Source organism: Amblyraja radiata, chromosome 26 (assembly GCF_010909765.2).
Source record: "Amblyraja radiata isolate CabotCenter1 chromosome 26, sAmbRad1.1.pri, whole genome shotgun sequence".
Taxonomy (NCBI): domain Eukaryota; kingdom Metazoa; phylum Chordata; class Chondrichthyes; order Rajiformes; family Rajidae; genus Amblyraja; species Amblyraja radiata.
Window position 1 is genome coordinate 20,491,554 of NC_045981.1, and position 22,352 is coordinate 20,513,905.

Consider the following 22,352-nt stretch of genomic DNA (forward strand, 5'->3'; position numbering starts at 1 on the left):
ACTAAAGAGGTAGGCCCAACTGAAGCCTCAGCCTCAGGTTTAACAGCATCCCGAGAAGACATCTCAAAGAAGAAGAAAAAGACTGAGTTGGAAGAATTAAAAAACGTTTCTTAAGGAGGAACTTAAAAATCTTAGACAGAACTTTAAAGAGGAGCTGACATCTTTTAAAAAAGAAATTAAAGAACAAATTAAAGAAGATGTTACAGAGATTGTACACGAAGTCCTTGAAGACTGGAAATTAGATATGGAAAGAAATATGACTCAAAATGTTGAAGAAGTAAATGAAAAACTGAATATGATGGAATCCAGATTTGATTCTAAACTTGAACCTATCTTCCAGACATTAAACCAACACCACAAGATTGTAAAAGAACTTGAGGAACTTGCTGAGACAAGCACCGCAACTACAAAACAACTCATCACTGAGAACCAACGCCTATCAAAGTTATTGCGTCAATAACCGAAAAATGTACAGACTTGGAGGGACATCAGAGGCGTCAGAACTTAAGAATCGTGGGCATCCAGGAAGGCAGAGAGGGGACTCATGACCCCCGTGAATTTGCTGCAGATGTACTGAAAACAATTTTGAACCTGGACCAGGCACCATTACTTGCCCGAGTGCACAGAGTGCCGAGACGTCCCCCAAAGGTGGGCGACCCTCCAAGAACAATGATAGTAAAGGTCCAATATGACCATGTATTGGATGACATGATGAGGAAAATTGGCAAAAGCAGAAATCTTGTATATGAAGGAGACAAGATTAGCGTATTCTGAGATTATCCTGCGGAAGCTGCTAAGAAAAGAGCATTGTTCACAGAAACAAGAAGAATACTGAAGAACATAAAGAATCTGAGATATGGACTGTTATACCCCGCAACACTAAGAGTTAGTTACGAGAAGAAGGAATACTTCTTCATCAAGTACACGGAAGCATTTGAATTTGCCAAGAACATCAAGGACAAGATCGAAGATTTAAAAATATTCAACACTTAACACCTACCTGGATACTGCTATCTCGCAGAGAAGATATGGAACTCTAAACTTTAAACTATTATATTTAAGAGTTGCCTAAAATTCGCAATAAGAATTGGGTAAAAACCCTGCAACGGATATATAATATTTACATTTTAGTACTAACTTCTAACAACTATTAATAATCAAGAATACTAACTAACACTAACTATTGATAATAAGATTATTTAGATTATTTAAGAAATAACTAAAAGTATGAAATATAAGTAAAGTGTGATTCAGGTATTTTATAATGAGAAATGTATGGTGGCTCTCTCTGTGATGTTTTTGTTTTTGATTATTCTTTGATAAATGTTTATATTATACAAAACTAACATTGCAATTTGAGACTACTAATTATACCATTAATGGAATATAATCATTATTTCTTTCCCCCCCACAAATTGTTTGCATCGAAATGGAAACTTTCCTTTCAAGGAAAGTACAGAGCTAGTATTTTTATAAACCAAAAGCTACGGAAGTCCATAGATGCTTAGCCACATTAGGGTGGCTATCACTAACTGCACTAATTGTAGTTGTAGTTGCTTTTCTTTTTTACTTTCCACACTTTACTAACCCAATTTGCTATCACTTTTTTAATCTTATATCATATTATATTTTGTATTTGGAATGGAATTGCATATTTTATTTAAGGAGATATGTTCGGATGGAAAACAGACGTGACCTAAAATTCATCTACCTGATGTTCAAGTATAAGGTAGGGTTGAGTGTGCTGAATCATCTGCTCTACCACTTAATCACACGATGCAAGACATGAATATAAAAATTGGGGGTGAGGGAATTAAATTCTGTAGCTGGAATGTTAAGGGAATTAATGAACCTATCAAGAGAGGCAAAGTGTTAGCTCATTTAAAATCATTGAAAACAGATATAATATTTCTCCAGGAGACACATCTTAAAAAGGAAGCACAACACAGATTGAAAGCAAAATGGATTGCTAAAGCGTACCACTCTTCATTCTCACATAAATCTAGAGGTGTTGCAATATTAATTCGTAAAGGTATACCCTTTAAACATATATCAACGATAGAAGACATTGAAGGCAGATAGATTGTAATAATAGGGGAGTTATACTTTAAAAAAGTGACTCTCTTCAATGTGTATGGACCAAATTTTGATAGCCCTCTGTTTTTTAAGAGAATTCTTAACAATATCCCGGAATGTACACAACAAAACTTAATAATCGGTGGAGATTTAAATTGTACATTGGATGCTTGTTTGGATAGATCATCAACTCAAAGAAAACTAAAATCTCGATCAAGTGAATTTTTAAATTCATACATTAATACTACTAATATTAAGGACGTTTGGAGAATTGAAAATCCATCGGGCCGAGAATATTCATTTTACTCACCAGTACATAAAATTTACTCAAGGTTAGACTATTTTTTAGTAGATTCAAAACTTATCCCATTTACCTATAACTCACAATATCATAACATCATAATCTCAGACCACGCTCCATTAACATTTATGATCAAAGTAAACGGAATGGCAGAGACACAGTCACAATGGAGATTTAATCCCCAAATCTTAAAAGATAAGTTATGTAATGAATACCTAGTAAAACAGATTAAAATGTTTTTTGAGGCTAACGATAGCCCTGAAATCTCTGCTTCCCTTCTTTGGGAAACATTTAAAGCATTTGTACGAGGAGCATTAATTTCTTCCCAATCATTTTTTAATAAAGAGAATAGGGCCAAACAACAGAAACTGGAAATGGAAATAAAGCAATTAGACACTGAAAATGCAGCAGCACCATCCACGATAAAACACAATAAAATTGCAGTATTGAAATATAAATTAAACAAGATATATTCAGACCAAGTTATAAAACTTTATCAACATACAAAACAATTAAATTTTGAATTTGGTGATAAACCACAAAAACTATTAGCGCGTCAACTTCGCAAATTGGATGGGGAAAAAACAATATACAAAATTAGAACAGACAAGGGAGAAACATTAACACTGCCTAAAGATATTAATGATAGATTTCTACAATACTACCAAAAATTGTATTCATCTAAAATAACAGAACAATCAACGGGAATGGAAACATTTTTACAGAATTGTAAGTTTGCGGGTCTAGATCAGAAAGAGAGAGAATTGCTAGGGGCTGAAATTACGATAAAAGACATCGAAGAATCAATTAAATCTTTAAAAAACGGAAAGTCTGCAGGACCCGATGGTCTAAATTCTGAATTTTATAAAAAAAATTATGATTTGCTTTCCCCACTCCTACAGACAATGTACAAATACGCTTATACTCAACAGAAACTCCCAGAAACTCTAAATGAATCTACAATCATACTCATACCAAAAACGGACAAGGATCTTAAAGACCCAGGTTCATACAGAGCTATAGCCCTCTTAAATACTGATCAGAAAATATTAACTAAAATTCTATCTAATAGATTGAGCTTAGTGATCAGCAAATTAATACATCCCGACCAAACAGGGTTTATCACCAAACGGTATTCATTTTATAATCTGAGAAGATTATTTAATATTATATACTCCAATAGAATCCCTAACGCAGAGCTAGCAATTATCTCGTTAGATCAATTATACCTTAGACCATATTTATTTTCGGTGATGGAAAAATTTCAACTAGGAGAGAAGTACTGTACATGGGTTAAATTGTTATACTATAATCCAACAGCTAGAATATTAACAAACAAAATGTTATCAACTAAATTTAATCTCTCTAGAGGCTGTAGACAAGGATGCTCACTATCCCCACTATTATTTGCTCTTGCAATCGAACCCCTAGCAGAAAGCGTTAGAAACCATCCAGGAATATTTGGATACAATACTAGAGACACAAGGAATAAAATCTCCTTATATGCAGATGATGTACTAATATATATTACAAAATTAGAAACTAGTATTCCAAACCTATTAAATCTAATAACTCAATTTGGTCAGTTTTTGGGATATAGAATTAATTGGAATAAAAGCGAAATCATGCCAATAACAAAATTCAATTTACATACAATACAACAATCCCCTTGTAAAATAGTTAAAGATAAATTTAAATACTTAGGAATCTATGTAACTAAGACATATTAGATTAGATTAAACTTTATTAATCCCCTTATTCAGGGGAAATTCTGATGTCCTTGCAGCACACCAATAAAAATACAACACAGCATTCAAAAAGAAGTTCAACACAAAAACATCCCCCCACAGTGATTCCCACTGTGGGGGAAGGCACAAAGTCCAGTCCCCATCCTCTTGTCCACCCAAAGTCGGGCCTATTGAGGCCTCCACAGTCGCCACCACGGCGCCCGATGTTCTTGCCGGGTGATGGTGCTCCGGCGTCGGGAGAACCCCCAGCGGCTTGGGGTGCCAGGAACGGCCGCCATCCCACCGGAGACCGCGGCTTCCAAGCCAACAGACCGCGCCGGACGGAGCTCCGCACACTGGCGATCTCAGCAAGAGATCCTAGGCTCCGGGATGTAACGTTCAGCGTCGCAGCTGGCCGCTCCACAGAACCGCGGCTCCACAATGTTCTTATCGGCGGTCCCAGCATACCGGAGTTCCAGCGCGGCGACCCAGGAAAGGCATCGCCCGCTCCGCAATAGCGCTCCAGCGCTGCGCCGCCGCCAAAGCCGATGTTCTGTGCCGCCGCCAAAGCCGATGTTCTGCGCCGCCGCCAAAGCCGATGTTCTGGCCAGGTCCCCTCAGGGAAACGTCGCTCCAGGACCCGCTGTTAGGCCGCAAGGACAGGTCGAAGTCGCTGCTCGGAGGAAGGCAACCCCTCCGACCAGGTAGGGACTCGAAAAGCAGTTTCCCTCTTCCCCCCCACCACCCCCCACACATAAAAAGATTAGGCCCCCTGACTGTACACTTAACGTACTAAAAATAATAAAAAAGAAGGGAAAAAAAACGGACAGCTGCAGGACAGGCAGCCGTTCAGGACAGCGCCTCCTCCGATATGTATATATCCGATCTATACCTCTTTATTTAAACTAAATTTCCCACCCTTACTGAATAAACTACATAAGAATATTCAATACTGGAAAACACTCCCCATTTCTATGCTTGGGAGAATTAATGCTATAAAAATGATTTTTTTACCGCAACTGCTGTACCTACTTCAATTAATTCCGATATATATCCCAAAAACTTTTTTCAAAAAAGTCGACTCCATCGTTACAAGTTTTGTCTGGGATTATAAGAATCATAGAATAAGTAAAAAACATTTATGTAAGTCAAAGATAAATGGAGGTTTGGCTTTGCCAAATTTCTTATTTTATTTTTGGGCAGTCCATATTAAAAACATGAATTTCTGGCTGGAAGAAATGGATCAACAACCAGATTGGTTAATGATGGAAAAGGAAGACTGTCCACCTTTTGAAATTGGACCGATCATATTTGCCCCCACAAAACTGCACAAAAAAACCTATAAAGAAAACCCCATAATACATAGTGGAATACGAATTTGGAAACAAATAAAAAAAGATTTAAAATTTAATAATATACCACTCTGCCTTCCCATTGTAAATAATCCTTTATTCAAATCATCCTTTATGGACAAAGGTTTCACACAATGGAAAAATTATGGAATCAAAAATATAGGACATCTTTATGGGAAAGGTACTTTTCTTTCATTTCAAGAGTTACAACAGAATTTTGGACTGCACTCAAATAATTTCTTCAGATATCTACAAATTAGAGATTATGTTAAATCTAATACACAAGTCTACAGGAATAGGGAATCAGAAATTCTTGATGGATGTTTGAACAAGCATCCTAATACTGAAAAACTAATAGCTTATATTTATAACACCCTACTAAACAACGAGGTACCACCGACCGAACCATATAGATACAAATCGGAAAATGAAATAGGTCACCCTATCACGAAAGATATGTGGGACGAAAGTTTACAACAAATACATCAATGTTCATTAAATGCCAGACATACTTTAATACAATTCAAGGTCTTACATAGACTACACTACTCTAAAATAAAATTAAATAGAATCTTCCCACAAATCTCTCCTATTTGTGATAAATGTCTACATCTAGAGGCTAATTTAACACATACGTTTGCAAACTGTATAAAACTTAAACATTTCTGGACTGATATTTTTGAAATAACTTCAGAAGTTATTAATACAAAACTGGACCCAGGCACAAAATTAATAATACTTGGAATATCAGAACAAAGCTTAACACTCACAACAAACCAAAGAAATTTCCTCAACTACAGTATAATAACCAGGAAAAAATTAATATTAAAATTTTGGAAAGGCCCTACATCCCCCACAATTAAAATGTGGATCACGGAAATGTCGGAGACCCTATACTTAGAAAGAATTAGACTTGTCTTAATGGACAAACAAGATCTTTTCCATAAAATTTGGGCTCCATTCATTAACTATCTGAAGGGATAGATTGGCACAGCACGAGGACCCAACTGAAACTTGAACTCAGGACCAGATGAAAAGCTATACTTTATAACCTACGAACCTATCTCCATTGACATATTACAGGTAACCCATTCCACCTCCCTTGTTTTTCTGTTGTGTTTTTTCTTTTTTCTTTTTTCTTTGTAACTTTCTACCCTCTCTTTCTCCCTCTTTCTATAAAAAATAAAAACACTAGAAGCAGAAGTAATTGATAATGGAAAATTTTAATAATGTATGACTGATGTATATGAATTTTTTTTTTACTATAATATGTAACTACATTTTATAATATGTCTACTTCTAATAAATAAAAAAAAATTAAAAAAAAGAAGGTACAGGAGCCTGAAGACTGCAACAACCAGGTTCAGGAATAGCTACTTCCCCACAGCCATCAGGCTATTAAACCTGGCTCGGACAAAATTCTGATTATTAATAACCATTTTCTGTTATTTGCACTTTATCAGTTTATTTATTCATGTGTGTATATATTTATATCATGGTATATGGACACACTTATCTGTTTGTAGTACATGCCTACTATGTTCTGTGTGCTGAAGCAAAGCAAGAATTTCATTGTCCTATACAGGGACACATGACAATAAACTCACTTGAACTTGGACTTGAACTTCAACTTGAACTATTCAATTTAGTTTGCTTAGCTCTACAGAAAGGATTTGGGGAAAAAAGTGGTTGACCAATCTTGCAGCTGGTTTGTGGAGAAAGGTATGCTTCATCCAACAAAGAGGAACAGGATATGGGTATGGCTCTGGTCAATGTCCCAGCAAGTCCTACTCTACCGGAGATGTGGGAACAGCATTGCCTCAACAGGATGTATTGTCTCCTTTAAACATGGATATGGTAGGAAATCATATTAAGTGTATGTATGTGGAGGAATAAAATAACATGCCTGCCTATGCCAGTTATACGATCCCATAATCTAACTTTTAAATTCTGAAGGCAATACTCCACGCCATTCCAGAATACTCAAAGTAACTGTTCCTTAGAAGAGCTATTACAACACTAATCTGTGGGCAAATATCTCCTACTTCCATGGGTGAGGAATCTGGATACATGTCCACTCTCAAACACCATCATCATTCTCAGTCTTGCCTTTATGCAAGCACCTTTTAAGTTCATATACATGTACCTAGTTCTAATACATGTAAAATCTGGGGGAGATCATAGCAGAGATGTTAATTCAAAGAATCTTTCAACCTATAAACAGCTGTTTGAGAGGTCTTTGAAATTATTTTTTTTCAGGGACTGGCCTTCATTGCCAAGTGTAGTATTTATTGCCCATTCCTAATTCCTCTTGAGAAAGTGACAGTGAGCTTCCACCTTGAATTGCTGTACACCTTCTCGTGAAGGTGCTTCCACTGTGCTGATGGGAAGAGAGTTCCATGATTTAGAGCCACCGTTAATGGATAATCAGTGCTATATTTTCAAATCAGACAATGTGGATCTTGAAGGGGGACTTGAAGCTGCTGCTTCCATACAAGTTTGTCAAGCTGTGAATTTCGGAGGTGCAATTTGGGAGTAGACTGAGCAGAAAATTGCAGTGCATTTTGTAGATTGTACAATGTTTGTTCATAGGTTGTCGGGGCAGAATTAGGCCATTTGGCCCTATCAAGTCTACTCCGCCATTTAATCTAAGTGCTGGAGTAACTCAGCAGGACAGGCAGCTTGTCTTGAGAGAAGGAATGAGAATGAGGGAAGGAAGACCTTCAAGGTCGGCAGAGGAGCGGCAGGTGAAGGAGTGAGTGCGGGGATTGGCTGAGGAATTTAATTAGGAAATCGGTAAATTAGCGAATTAGTTAATTTATCGGCTAATATAAGCAAGGTTTGCTCTAGGGGAGCGGCCTGTCGGGGAGCGGCCTTGTCGAGGAAAGTGCCTTGTGAGAAAAGTGCGAGTCTTTGGCTCGAGAGTCTTTGGCGAGGAGGCTGAGGGAGGAGACCAAGCCAAAAGTTGGAGAGGGTGAGACGCACTGAAGAAATGACAGGTAAGCTGATTCAGTGTGATGCTTGCAGGATGTGGGTGGCCAGGGACACTGCTGGTGCCTCTGGCTGCTACAACTGTGGGAAGTGTGTCCCTGAAGGACCGTGTTGCGGCACTGGAGAGGCAACTGGGTGACCTCCGGATCATCCGGGAAAACAAGAGTTTCCTGGACAGGACCTATAGCGAGATCGTTACACCGAAAATACTGGAAGAGAGAAGGTGGGTAACGATGAGGAAGAGAAGGAAGTTTGGAGTATAGGAGACCCAGGGGGATGTACCTCTTGAAAACAGGTTCACCCTCTTGGAAGCTGTCGGGACAGAAGATAAAGCCATTCTGAGCGGGGGACAAGTCTGCGAGTCAAAATGTGGCGCTGAAGCAAAGCCGAACAGACAGATGTCAGGCAAAGCCGTGGTAGTTGGGGACTCCATTTTGAGGGGTACAAACGGGTTTCTGCGGCAACAGGCTGGATTCATGGATGGTGTGTTGCCTCCCTGGTGCCAGGATACAGGACGTCACGGACCGATTGAAGAGCATCCTCAAGGGTGAAGGTGAGCAGCGGAAGTGGTGGTGCATGTCAGCACAAATGACGTCGGGAAGAAGAGGAAAGAGATTCTGCAGCGTGACTTTAGAGAGCTCGGAAGAAGGCTGATTTAGATGATGCCAATGGGATTAAAAGTAACACTAGCTAATTTGCAGAAGACACAAAGCTGGGTGACGGTGTGAACTGCGAAGAGGATACTATAATAATAATAATAATAATAAATTTAATTTTTATAGCGCTTTTCTAAGACTCAAAGTCGCTTTACAATAGTAACAGACAATAGCAAACGGTGAAGCGGCGAACAAACAGCGCCAGCGTCCTCTCCGTGCAGCACATAAAGAAAGAATACAGACATAACAATAATAAAGACATTTAAACATAAAGAACATCCCCCCACAATGGTTCCCATTATGAGGGAAGGCACAAAGTCCAGTCCCCATCCCCAGTTCACCCATAGTCGGGCCCATTGAGGCCTCCACAGTTGCCTCCACGGAGGCCCGATGTTCCAGGCCGTTCTCGCCGGGTGATGGTGCTCCGGCGTCGGGAGAATCCTCACAGCGGCATGGGAACCCTGGAACGGCCGCTTCCGTACTGGAGACCGCGGCTTCCGAAGCCAACAAGGCCGCGCCGGATGGAGCTCCACAACTGGTGATCTCGTCGAGAGATCCCATGCTCCCGATGTAAAGTCAGCGCAGCCACCCGCTGCTGACCGCTCCTCAGACCCGCAGCTCCGCGATGTTTTTTATCGTCTGTCCCAGCATACCGGAGTTCCAGCGCGGCGACCCGGGCAAGGCATCGCCTGCTCCGCGATAGCGCTCCAGCGCTGTGCCGCCGCCGAAGCCGTGGTACTGGGCGGTCCCCGACAGGAAACGCCGCTCCAGGCCCGCTGGTAGGCCGCGAGGACGGGTCGAAACTGCAGCCCGGAGAAAAGCTGCCTCTCCGACTAGGTAGGGACCCTGAAGGACAGTTTCCCCCTTCCCCCCCCCCCACATAAAAAAGTTTAGACCTCCAAACAAAACACTTTAACTAACTAAAATTTTTTTTAAAAGATGAAAAGACAGACAGCTGCTGGCTGGGCAGCCATGCACAGGACAGTGCCCCCAACTAGATACTAGGAGGTTGCAGTGTACTTGGACAGGTTGTGTGAGTGGGCAGATCCTTGGCAGATGCTGCATAATGTAGATAGATGTGAGGTTATCGACTTTGGCAGCAAATACAAGAAGGCAGATTATTATCTCAATGGTGTCAGATTAGGAAAAAGGGAAGTGCAACGAGACCTGGATGTCCTTGTACACCAGTCCCTGAAAGTGAACATGCAGGTACAACAGGCAGTGAAGAAAGCTAATGGCATGTTGGCCTTCATAACGAGAGGATTTGAGTACAGGAGTAAAGTGGTCCTTCTGCAGTTGTACAGGGCCCTGGTGAGACCACGTCTGGAGTATTGTGTGCAGTTTTGGTCTCCTAATTTGAGGAAGGACATCCTTGCTATTGAGGCGGTGCAGTGTAGGTTCACGAGGTTAATTCCCGGGATGGCGGGACTGTCATATGAGGAAAGATTGGAAAGACTGGGCTTGTAATCACTGGAATTTAGAAGGATGAGGGTATCTTATAGAAACGTATAAAATCATAAAAGGACTGGACAAGCTAGATGCAGGATAAATGTTCCCAATGTTGGGGGGAGGGGGGGGTAAAACCAGGGTCCACAGTCTAAGAATAAAGGGGAGGCCATTTAAAACTGAGATAAGAAAAAACGTTATCACCCAGTGAGTTGTGAATTTGTGGAATTCTCTGCCACAGAAAGCAGTAGAGGCCATTTCACTGAATTAATTTAAAAGAGAGTTATATAGAGCTCTAGGGGCTAGCTGAATCAAGGGGTATGGGGAGAAGGCAGGCACGGGTTACTGATTGTGGATGATCAGCCATGATCATAATGAATGGCGGTGCAGGCTCGAAGGTCCAAATGGCCTCCTACGCCTATTTTCTGTGTTTCTGTGAATGAGAGATACTCCCTGCCCCGCTGAGTTACGCCATGATTTTGTGTTTACCTTCAATTTAAACCAGCATTTGTATTCTTTCCTACTCGTTTTGTCTGCCATTCAATCTGGCTGATCGATCTTTCCCTCTCAACCCCATTTTCCTGCCTTCTCCCCATAATCACTGACACCCGCACTAATCAAGAATCTGTCAATCTCCACCTTAAAAATACCTATTGACGGCTGTGGCAATGTGGCAATTCACAATCCTCTGACTAAAGAAATTCCTCCTCCATCTCCTATGTTCTTTTATTCTGAGGCTATGGCCTCTAGTCCGAGACTCTCCAACTAGTGGAAACAACCTCTCCACATTAACTCTATCTAGGCCTTTCACTATTTGGTAAGTTTCAATGAGGTGTCTCCCCACCCCTTCAAACATCATTTGTAATATGGGGGAGAAGCTTACTCGGGCTACTCCCTGGTACCCAGGCCTGATTTTTCACGGATCTCCTTGAAGGAAGTGTCGGTGTACTGGGGGCGCCGAGCATTACCACACAGCTGTTGACTGTGAAATACCAATTTCCAATAATGTCACATGGGATGACGTTCCTTTCAGGTTTAGAAGCCCCCTATAATATGGGCAGTTGGCATCCCTGGGGCCAACAGTATCTGAAGGTATGGGATTCATCTGTATATTCATGAAACTACTACTGGGTTGCTATATATTCACAATGAATAAAAGGGATCCTTGGAGAGGAACCTTGTTTGGGTGGGGCGGATGGTTGGAAAGAGAGAGAAGAACAGAGTTGGGTGGAGGAAGAATGAACAGAGAATATACAGAAGGGAGGCCATTTTTCTGTAGAGGTTGGGGTTTAAAGAGAGAGAACCTGATACATACAGTGCCCTCCATAATGTTTGGGACAAAGTGGAGTACAGAGGCAAATAAAGAGTGGAGTACAGAGGCAAATAAAGAGTGGAGTACAGAGGCAAATAAATAAATGAATGATGGGTCTTTGTCCCAAACATTATGGAGGGTACTGTGGCTCACTCAGAATAAGGAATAAGATCCCTAGCCAGGGAAGTTATACCACTGGGCTGTAAGCTACCCGAGCGAAATATGAGATGCTGTTCCAATTTTCGTTTAGCCTCACTCTGACAACGGAGGAGACCTAGGACGGAAAGCTCTGTGCAGGAATGGGAAGGAGAATTAAAGTGTTTATCAACTGGGAGATCAGGTAGAATAGGTTGGCTAATGTTCTTGAGATCGTTCTGTAATTTAATAACACTTGTGACGAAAAATCCTGATGATCAACAGCAAAACCCAGCCAATGACTGCTGCTCACCAAGAGTACTCCTCATTTGTGATTGGGTTGGTAATGTGGGTTGGACCTATGACCAGATCTTTTGAAGAGTGCGAGTTTGTGCTCCAATTTACATGACGTTCATAAATGGGAAATGTTTTGCATTTCCCAAGGATATTGTGGAGATTACATTCACCAATAGAGAATTTTTTTCATTTGGACATTGGCAGAGAACAATTGTAAATATAGCATTTCAGTTTGTGCCTGTCAGGTTGTTTTTGTTCTTACTCCTGTGCTGCACTTTGTCTTTTACTTATTTTCCAGTTTCCTTGAGAGTTTGTTATCAGTACACAACGTCTTTGCACCTCCCTCCCCTGCAATAATTGATTCGACCTGTACATCTGCTCCACTTCTTGTCTCTCCCAGCCCCATTAATAAAACTGGTTTTGCCCTGTGGCTTACTACTCATTAATTTGAATCCTTTAATAGAGAGAGCTATTATACCATACATGTAAGGATATTTGTTTTTAAATTCTTTATCTGGTAGGTTTGTATCTTGCCCTTGAATGTTTGAATCTGACCTTCATTTGCAGAGCTTGTCAATTCATTTGTGTTGGCAGTGTTGTGTGGTGCTTGGTGAATTTGTACTAATGTGAGATTAATCAACTGAAAGGCTAAACAATAGCCTTTTTTTTATAAGACCTACCTGCTGTTTCTTTCCTTTCTGTGTGTCCTCTAAGAGAACAACCTGAGAACATCTGTGCTTGATTGAAAGTCCTGTTAAAATATGCAAGTGCACTGGAAATCAAAAAAGCTGGTATTTGTTTTGTTGTTCAGGTGCTTTTCTACAGCTGCACTGCACAGTCCAAGTGGGGACGTATTGGATGGTGTTTTGCATCCTTTTGTGTGGAATACTCACCATGGGTTAGATTCAGATCTGATCATCTGATCAAACTTGGGCAACCATAAACTGGAGAGGGACCAATATCCTTGCAGGGACCTTTGCTGGTGCTACATGGGATGGTTTAAACTAATGAGGTAAAGTGTGGCACCTGCGATGACACTGCAACAGGAATCGTGTGTAGAAAATAGAACAGGCAAGTTCAGTGGGCAGAGCAGATGGAGACCAGAGGGGAAGCACCGGTGGGGCTGGTAGATTTAACCGCATTTATTTTAATGGAAGAAACCGCACAGATAAAATCATGACCTGAGAGCATGGGTTGGTACATGGGATTATGCCTTGTTGCAATCTCCGACATGTTGAGGGAAAGGCAGGGGCTGGCACCTATGTTGTTCTAACTTGGCCAGCTTTGTACCAAACCAACCTATTAGTTACACCTGTTAATCCTTGCCTGTTAATCGTGGCCTTACAAATTCTTCCTCGTTATTTATTTATCCAACTCTTACTTGAAGGCCGCAATGGAACCTGCCTCCACCAAATCCATAAGTAGTGTGCTCCAGATTCCAACCATGGTTTGTGAACAGATATGCGTGGTGTAGATAACTGTGGAAAGGAGAACAGAGTTGTGACTGGGAAAAGAGGTTGAAGATGGTGGTTTCAATGTTTGATTTAAGTTGGTTTCAGTATAGGGTTGGGGGAACAGCCTCCTCATCCTGTGGCTCGACTGTGCTGAGGTAGAGCCGAGATGTTAGCACTGGTGAAAGCTGGCATTGTGTTTTAAGATGTGCAGCTGATGAGAGAAAGGAAAGGTCCCAGAGGATGGCACGGCGAGAATTCATCACAGGGCATTCTTTGCCAGGGCGGGGTAGATGTGAATGGAACCAGTTGAGTAGGTGTTGTAGGGGCTTAGTGTGGCCAACCACTTACAAGAGGAGTTACAACAAAACAACGATAATTGCCACCTTCAAAGACATACGGTATGTGACATGATTTTTGTGACTGAAACGTCACCACCTGACAAGAGGTTAGCAGGCTTGTAGGACCTGCTCCCAATCCCTCTCCCCTCATACATAGTCCCAGAAGATGCCTTAATTGCTGGGGACAATCGTTGATTTTGTGAGTCGCCACCAAGCCGACTGCAAACTTGAAGGTGGCAGTTCACTGCTGTCACCACCTTCAAGTACATATAGTTACTAAATTGGAGCAAGCATCCTCGGATGCAAAAATTAGAGCAAAGCCAGAAAATGTTGAGGAACTTAGTTGGTTTGGCAGTGTCTATCAGCACTGGAAAACTGAACAAGGTACTACTGGTTGATGTAGTGAGAATTCTTCACTCAGATTGATCAATGGGATTTGCTGTTGCTTGCTCTTCTGGTTCCACAAATAACCAACAGGTGGGATCATGCTAAAAGTGGTTACTTTTTTGAATATCTTTAATTCATTGTTCTTTATCTCCCCACATCATTGCCTGTATCTCTCGTTATCCCTAACCAGTCTGAAGAAGAGTCTCGACCCGAAACGTCACCTATTTCTTCTCTCCAGAGATGCTGCCTGGCCAGCTTTTTGTGTGTATCTTAGGTTTAAACCAGCATCTGCAGTTCCTTCCTACACAAAAGTGATCTCTTGTTAGGGTCTCATGGCACAGAGACAGGCCCTCTTTCTACCAATTCCATGCTGACCAACAGTTGCCAGTGCAATAAACCTGGGAAGCTGGAAGTCTAAAACCCAATTATAAGAAGCCTTTTCCCTTTCCTTAAGCTCCTTCCACATTAAGACATACGGCAGAATGACAATTTGGTCATCGTGTTGAATTGCAGATTGTTGATTAAACTGCTGAAGCCTGTAATTTTGTTCTTTGCCTGTTCCCTGCATCAACTGCCTTTCTCCATTCTACGCAATGTTCAAAAACTGAATATGTTGGAAATCTGAAAGGAAACGTACAAGAAAAGAAAAATTCAGCAGGTCCGGCCACATCTGTGGAGTGCAGGAGTTAATTTTTCAGTCTATGACCTTTCATCAGCTGGGAAAAGTGAGAAAACAAACATTTTGAGTTGTGGAGAAGAGGGAGGTGTGGAGAGAGCAATGTCCGTGATAGGGTCGAGACCAAGAGAATGAACAACACAGATGGCGTACATGCTGGCAGCGACAGGATGCTGAAGGCTTATTAATTGTAGCGGATCTGTCTTGAGGTGCAATTCGAGGGAGATGAATGAGAACGGGGAACAAAAACAAAATATCGGAACTGAGATGCAGGACACAACAGTTGCTGAAAATCTGGAGTGTGAGAATGCTGGCAGTCATTTTGGCCATTTGAGGTCCCTTGGTATATTTTCCTCTTAATGTGACAATGAAGGCTGTAATTTTGTGACTGAAGCTTTTGGCAAACTTTGAAAACCTCAGGGTTACTCTCTGTTCCCAAAATCTCAGACTGGGCTGAATAGGCTGCTATGGAATGAGCAGGGCAGTCTTATCCAGGGCAGTTGTGAGTGAGCAGATGTTCACTGCTGCTTCTGGCGGGCATTAATTGCTTCTCTGTCTTTGATAACTTTTCTCCATTCTTGGCTCATTGAAATGAGGCCTTGCGTATTTGGCAGCATTGTTGAGTTAGCAATCTTCTTTAGGTCAGAGGTTTGACGTGTACCTTTACTTCAAATCTCTCGGGTGCTGTTTGCTCCCCCTTGAGGAATGGCAGTGTCTTCCAAGGAAGAATGCCTTAATTAGCTCTTTGTTCTGGTCATTATCAGTAAAGCAGTCCTCTTTGTGGTGGCCAATTGTAGTGATCTTCAGGGCAGCCCTACATTGTGGACACTGACTCTTCGACAGAGTGGGTGATTGCGGTGACCCACACTTTCATATTCCCCATGTGTCAGGATTCCAGAACAAGGGGTCACAGTTTAACAATAAGGGGTAGGCCATTTAGATGAGGAAAAACATTTTCACCCAGAGAGTTGTGAAGCTGTGGGACTTGGGCCTGCCCCTTCTTTGAACAAAGTGGGACAGGCCCAAGTCCCTGGCGCGACGTAACGTCTCACCTCCAACAGCAGCAGAAGCAGGCAAACGATCGTCGAGCTCGGCCTGGGGCTCACGGCCGTTGCGGTCCGTAATCCGCCCCCACTTCTACTCCCAGAGCAGGGCCAAGAAAATTGAAGATAGACACAAAAGGCTGGAGTAACTCAGCGGGACCGGCAGCATCTCTGGAGCGAAGCAATGGGTGACGTTTCGGGTCAAGACCCCTTTTTCAGACTGAAGAATAGCCTCGACACGAAACATCACCCATTGCTTCTCTCCAGAGATGCTGCCGGGCCCGCTGAGTTACTCCTGCATTTTGTGTCTATCTTCAAATGACGTCACGCGCTCCAGACGGCTGTGCGGGCGCATGAAGTCGTGTGCGACCTTCGCGGGACCGTCGCGCCTCAACGTAACCACGAGTTCAAGGACATGTAAGTGGGACAGGGGCTTAAATATTCAGTGAATACACAATGAGATGTGAAGGCTTCCTCGTTGCTGGATGGGTTGCAGCCTTTGTCCCCTTTCCCAATTGCTATAGTTGCTGTTTCCAGTTCCAAACCTTGGTCTGTGTATCTTAAATAGATGGTACATTATTATTAGCGCCTGTTCATCTTATTGAATTCCCAAGTCATATCTCCTTTTCTTTTATGAATGTGTGAACCCTACCTGTAACAGGGAACAGAAGTTGTGTTTGTTCATCTTGTTCGTGTCCCCAGGTTTCAACCATTTGATGCACCCAGCCCAGGTTTTGGGGTAGAAGATGAGGTGGAAAGACGTATTGTTTGAGATGTAGAGAAAAAAGGTGCATGAGAATTTGGACAACTGTGTGGTCTTGAAATTCAGCTGTTTGACCTAGATTTTTTAATATCTCTCCAGGAAATATTTTCTGTGTGGCAGTTTAAGGATCCTGGCAAATTTTCACTGCTTCATTCATGTGTATTAGAAATTGAAAGCACTTTATGGCTGAGTCTGGTTCTATCCGAGGCAAATGTTCGAAATGCTTCACTGAGCAGCTGAGCTGGAACGCAAGTTGTATTTTCTTTTCACTCCAGGCCTCTGAAGACCTGTTGTGAAGAACCATTCTACTGGCTGAGATCAGTTATTTCTGCACAGATTGGTGGTTGAGCCTGGGACACATGACTTCTGTTAATTTATTACAGCATTGTTTCCACACTAGTGATCTTTCAGACACGAGAACTGTTGCCTATCTGTGATGTACAGTATTTTAAATGTCAATTCTGAAAATGAGTGTTTTAGTAATTCACTAAAAAAAATGTAAGTATCATTGGAGGGGAATGAGTGATTCAATATTAACAGTTCCTCTGGTAGCGAATCTTTTCGATGCATATAAAGGCAAAGGGCATATTGTTGCTCCAGTTGGACTTGGCAGTCACCTCCCAAATCAGATGCCAGCGACTGGAAATAAAGTTGGTTGCGGAGAAATGCACCTGTTTTTGCACAAAGATTTACAAACGCATATGGTTGCAAGATATTTAATTTGTTTTGTTTCTTCACACAGTGGGAGTCAACATGTTCTACATCTGCATCATAATCTACCTCTATGGGGATCTGGCTATCTACGCAGCTGCTGTCCCATATTCCCTCACGGAAGTCGTCTGGTAAGTATTCGTTGATGCTCTTGCCCTTCACTTCGCTGCAATGTCAATGAGGCTGTTGCTGACCCCTTAGCTATTCGTCATAAGATTGGTGAAAGATTTATGTAGTTATTTATAAAGTGCGACAAAGGAAAATTGATTATAGAATAAAAGAAGAGGAATATTTTTCAAGCTGTCGCTCTTGAGTACAACAAGCATCAAACATACTGATTCCCACTGCAGATAATTATTTGCATTCATTGTACTTAATGGATTACTCATTGTAAAGGAATCATTTTTTACAATGTGTTTATGCTTCATTAACTCGTACAATTATAGAACCGAAGAATAACTTGATCAACTTAGCTTTAGCGTGCGGTCATACTATGTGAGCTGGCACCTAGCTGCACTAGGCATTGGCAGAACCTTGTCTCCCAAGGTCCAATATTTGCCCTACAGGCTATGAATAAAGGATGTCAAATGAATACAAAAAAACATGGGACATGTTCACATTTTAATTTTGATTGTACTGAAGCAAATGGAAGCAGCAAGATATCAGTAGGACAGTATCAATTAGTTTTGTGCCCATTAAAACATTGAAAATAGTCTAAGAGGAAATTAAATGTTGGGGTTATGATCCAAAACGTTGTTGCTTTGATAGCTGTTGCAAGATTTTGTGTGTGGAATGTAGAGTCAAGCCAATTAATTTATGCCAATCTACCTTTGGCTGAAGTGAAGGGAATGCTGAGTTAGATTACTTCAAGCTGGGCAATGGAGTAGGTTGGGGTGAGGTTTTGCAAGTGTGAGAGCAGTACAGTACAGCACAGGAACAGGCCCTTCAGCCCATTATACCTGTGTTAACCATGATGTTCAGTTAAACTAATCTACTTTGCCTGCACATGTTCCATATCCCCCCCTCCCTCCCTCCCTCCATTCACATATTCATGTGTCTATCTAAGCGAGCATATATTCATGTAAAAGCCTCAAACACTACTATCATATCAGCTTCCACCACCAGCCCTGGCAACATGTTTTAAGCTCACCCATGTGTTAAAAAAAATCACTGCACATTTTCTTGAAACTATATCCCTCTGATCTTGTTATAAATGATCTCTAGAAGAGGATCATTTATAACAAGAAATGATATAAATTCTTTTTATAGTTTGGGTTTAAAGTTCTGACAGTCTGAGTGCAGGATTTGGTTTATGGCAGAGAATTGGAAATGGTGGCTTTGATCATTTGCTTGTTCAACCTGACCCAATTCTTACTGCATTACTTTGGTGCAAAGCAATGGAGCTGGGTGCTTGTAGCATAGATGTGGATGCTCTGCCTGGACATGTGGCTCAGATCAATGGGAGGCAGCAAATAGATGAGCAAGGGTGGGCACACTAACTGCTAGTGAAATCTAGAATTGGAAAATGTTGTGCCATTGGTCATTGTCTTTGTCCTTGTCTGCAAGAAACTGAAAAATCTTGAATGCCTTTACAAAGCTTTTAACTGAGACTTTAATTAGCAGGAGTTCTGGCTGAAAGTGAGGAAGTTACAAATTAGATTTGTGAGCAGCATTAGGGGTAATCCACATTACCACTGCACAGTCCTTTCATGCTGAGCATGGCGACCTTTTTCAAAATTAGATGCGGCATTATCCATCGACTTCCTACCCCTAACCTGCACGCCAAATAGCTTGGACCAAAGTGTGACCTTGGCAGGTCTGAGGTTGATGTTGCTTCTGTGACTTTAAAGCAAAAGGGATTTTTAATAACACAAAGGCAATATCTTACCTCTGAGAGAGGAACTTGTTGCTCCCAGGAAAGGGACATTACTATTGAATGATCTGTGCCAATTCATTCCATTGACCCACCACTTGACCAGTAAAAATTGTCAGTCTATGACTTATAGCAAAGGTGAAATTTAAGTTGGAAGGGAGGCATTGATCAATCCTGTTGCACGGAGCTGCTTTACTGGTCTACAACATTGGATCATTTCTACAGTATTTATCAATCCTTCCAGTTAGAGCTCATACTTGTGTATATTAGAAAAAAATGTAAATGAATACACCAATTAAGAGGCATTAGGTTATTGAAATTCAGCTTCAGATCCAACCCCATTGTATGACAGTCTTGCCCCAGTTGTACTGTAATGCACTGGGCACAGAACCTGCAGACAATTCCAAATCACTTTTTCAAAACTATATGGGTAGGAAGGAACTGCAGATGCTGGTTTACACCAAAGATAGACACAAAATGCGGAACAGGCAGCATATCTGGAGAGAAGGAATGGGTGACTTTCGAGTCGAGCCTTCTTCGGTCACCCATTCCTTCTCTCCAGAAATGTTGCCTGTCCCGCTGAGTTACTCCAGCATTTTGTGCCAACCTTCAGAACTATAATTCAGTTTATACATTTTCAAAATGTAGAAATGTAACCATGAAACCTTCCACATGACTCTAAACTAATATAATTGGTTCATCAATAAAATTAATATTGTCTTCTTTGAAGCACAAACGGTAAAAATGAGAATGTAGAAGGGTCACCATTGTGAGCGTACATGACCAGTCATATCATGGAACAGACTGTTTGGTATGAGCTTTCTTGGGCAGAGGGATGGAGCTATTGGAAGCATTGATGTGGATGCTCTTGGCATATGGCTCGGGTCCAAATTTGCAAAAAATTACCCAGAGATTCTCCTACTACTGTATTGAAGTTAATGATACTGAAGACCGCACCAATCTATGATCTACACTAATTTACTGTTATTGGATTGCCAGGTAACAAAGTTTTGTCCACTCTCCTCTGACTTGCTGTCCATAACTAATGCTTTTATGAAAAATTCCCCTTGAATATCTTCGCAATATTTGTTCTGAAGGATGCAATGTAATATTTTGCTATAACAAGGAGGCAAAGTCCAGTACAGTTTTCTGTCAGGTTTACTGTGTTGTATTTCTGAACAGTAGTCAATGGGCGGCAGAATGGCACAGCAGTAGAGTTGCTGCCTTGCAGCACTTGCAGCGCCAGAGACCCGGATTCCACCCCAACTACAGGTGTTATCTGTACGGAATTTGTACGTTCTCACTGTGACTGCGTGGGTTTCCTCCAAGATCTTCTGTTTCCTCCCACACTCCAATGACGTACAGGTTTGTAGGTTAATTGGCTTGGTATAATTGTAAATTGACCCTGGTGTGTGTAGGATAGTGTTATGTGCAGGGATCGCTGATTGGTGCGAACTCAATGGGCTGAATGGCCTGTTTCCGTGCTAAACTAAACTTGTCATAGCTTGGCATCCTAAACATTTGCACATTTCCAATCCACATACTGCTCAAGATGCAGTGAAACACTTCCCTTTATATAATAATTGCCAGAATTTAGTTGTTTATTGGCCTTTTGACCCCTTCAAGTGATAGAAGATGATTGAGGTTCATATTGGATGCTCAGGTAGCAGATTGGGGGCACAGTCTAGATGAACAACTGACTTGTTGAACCTATCAAGGCATCCTTTTTTGTCTTTGAGGGTTGTGACTAAGGGGAGTTGAATCTGAATTTAATTTAAAGTTACAGCGCAGAAACAGGTGTTTCGGCACTATTCTACACTCTAGGAACAATTTACAATTTTACTAAAGGGCCTGTCCCACGAGCATGCGACTCCATGCGGCAAGTGTGATCTAACGTGGTCGCTTGAGCCGTACGGCCTCGCGGGGCCAGTCCAACTTTGATCGCCGGAGCCGTATCGAGTTGTGCGGAGCTGGTCCCGACATCGCGCAGGGCTCCGAAAAAATGACCGTGTTCAAAAATTCCGCGCGGTAACGGCCTGCCGACCCGCAGCCGCCTCGACGCTGTACGCACCGCCTCGACACCGTACGCACGTCTTGACGGCGCACGTCACGCGTGAACTTCCCGCGGACTTCGCTCGAACTTCACGTCACTCACTCGACCTCCGCGCGGCCCCCGCTTCCGGTTTGGTCGCGCTCGCCGCATGCAGGTCGCATGTTCGTGGGACAGGCCCTTAAGCCAATTAACCTACAAACCTGTATGTCTTTCGAGTGTGGGAGAAAACTGGAGCACCCAGAGAAAACTCAAGCAGGTCACTGGGAGAACGTACAAACTCCGTACAGGCAGCACCCGTAGTCGGGATCGAACCGGAGTCTCTGGCGCTGTAAGGCAGCAACTGTTCTGCTATGTCGCCCTGATTTGGGTGTCAGGTTGTTCTGAGAGCAGCGAATAACATCAGTGTTGCCCGTGTCGGCTTGCTGCTGGACATTTCCAGCTGTTCTCTTCATCATGCTCTGTGTTTTCATGAAGACAAATGGAGCATGCTCAGTAGATAGACACAAAATGCTGGAGTAACTCAACTGGACAGGCAGCATCTCTGGGTAGAAGGAATGGATGCCATTTCAGGTCGAGACCCTTGCTCAGTAGATGCCTGATCATTTTTATTTCAGGTGGAAATGTGGGATTTTTGTTACTTAAGAGGTTGTTCTCAACAGACCAATTTGATGAGCCCTTTTCCTTGCATTTACCACTGAATCAGCCATGTCAATGGACAAATTTTGAGCTGAACTCATTTCCCCTTTGGTTGACTATTTTAT

At 42.0% G+C, this 22,352-nt stretch overlaps 1 protein-coding gene across 4 annotated transcripts in view; it reads left to right on the top strand.

Annotated features, from left to right (window-relative positions):
* tmem104 (transmembrane protein 104) overlaps positions 1-22,352 on the top strand; it is an 87,655-nt gene that overhangs the window by 43,244 nt on the left and 22,059 nt on the right. For all 4 annotated transcript variants that reach the window (XM_033044426.1, XM_033044427.1, XM_033044424.1 and 1 more), the window contains exon 7: positions 17,697-17,796. In XM_033044426.1, coding sequence (XP_032900317.1) covers positions 17,697-17,796 — 100 coding nt within the window. The remainder of the gene's footprint in view (positions 1-17,696; positions 17,797-22,352) is intronic.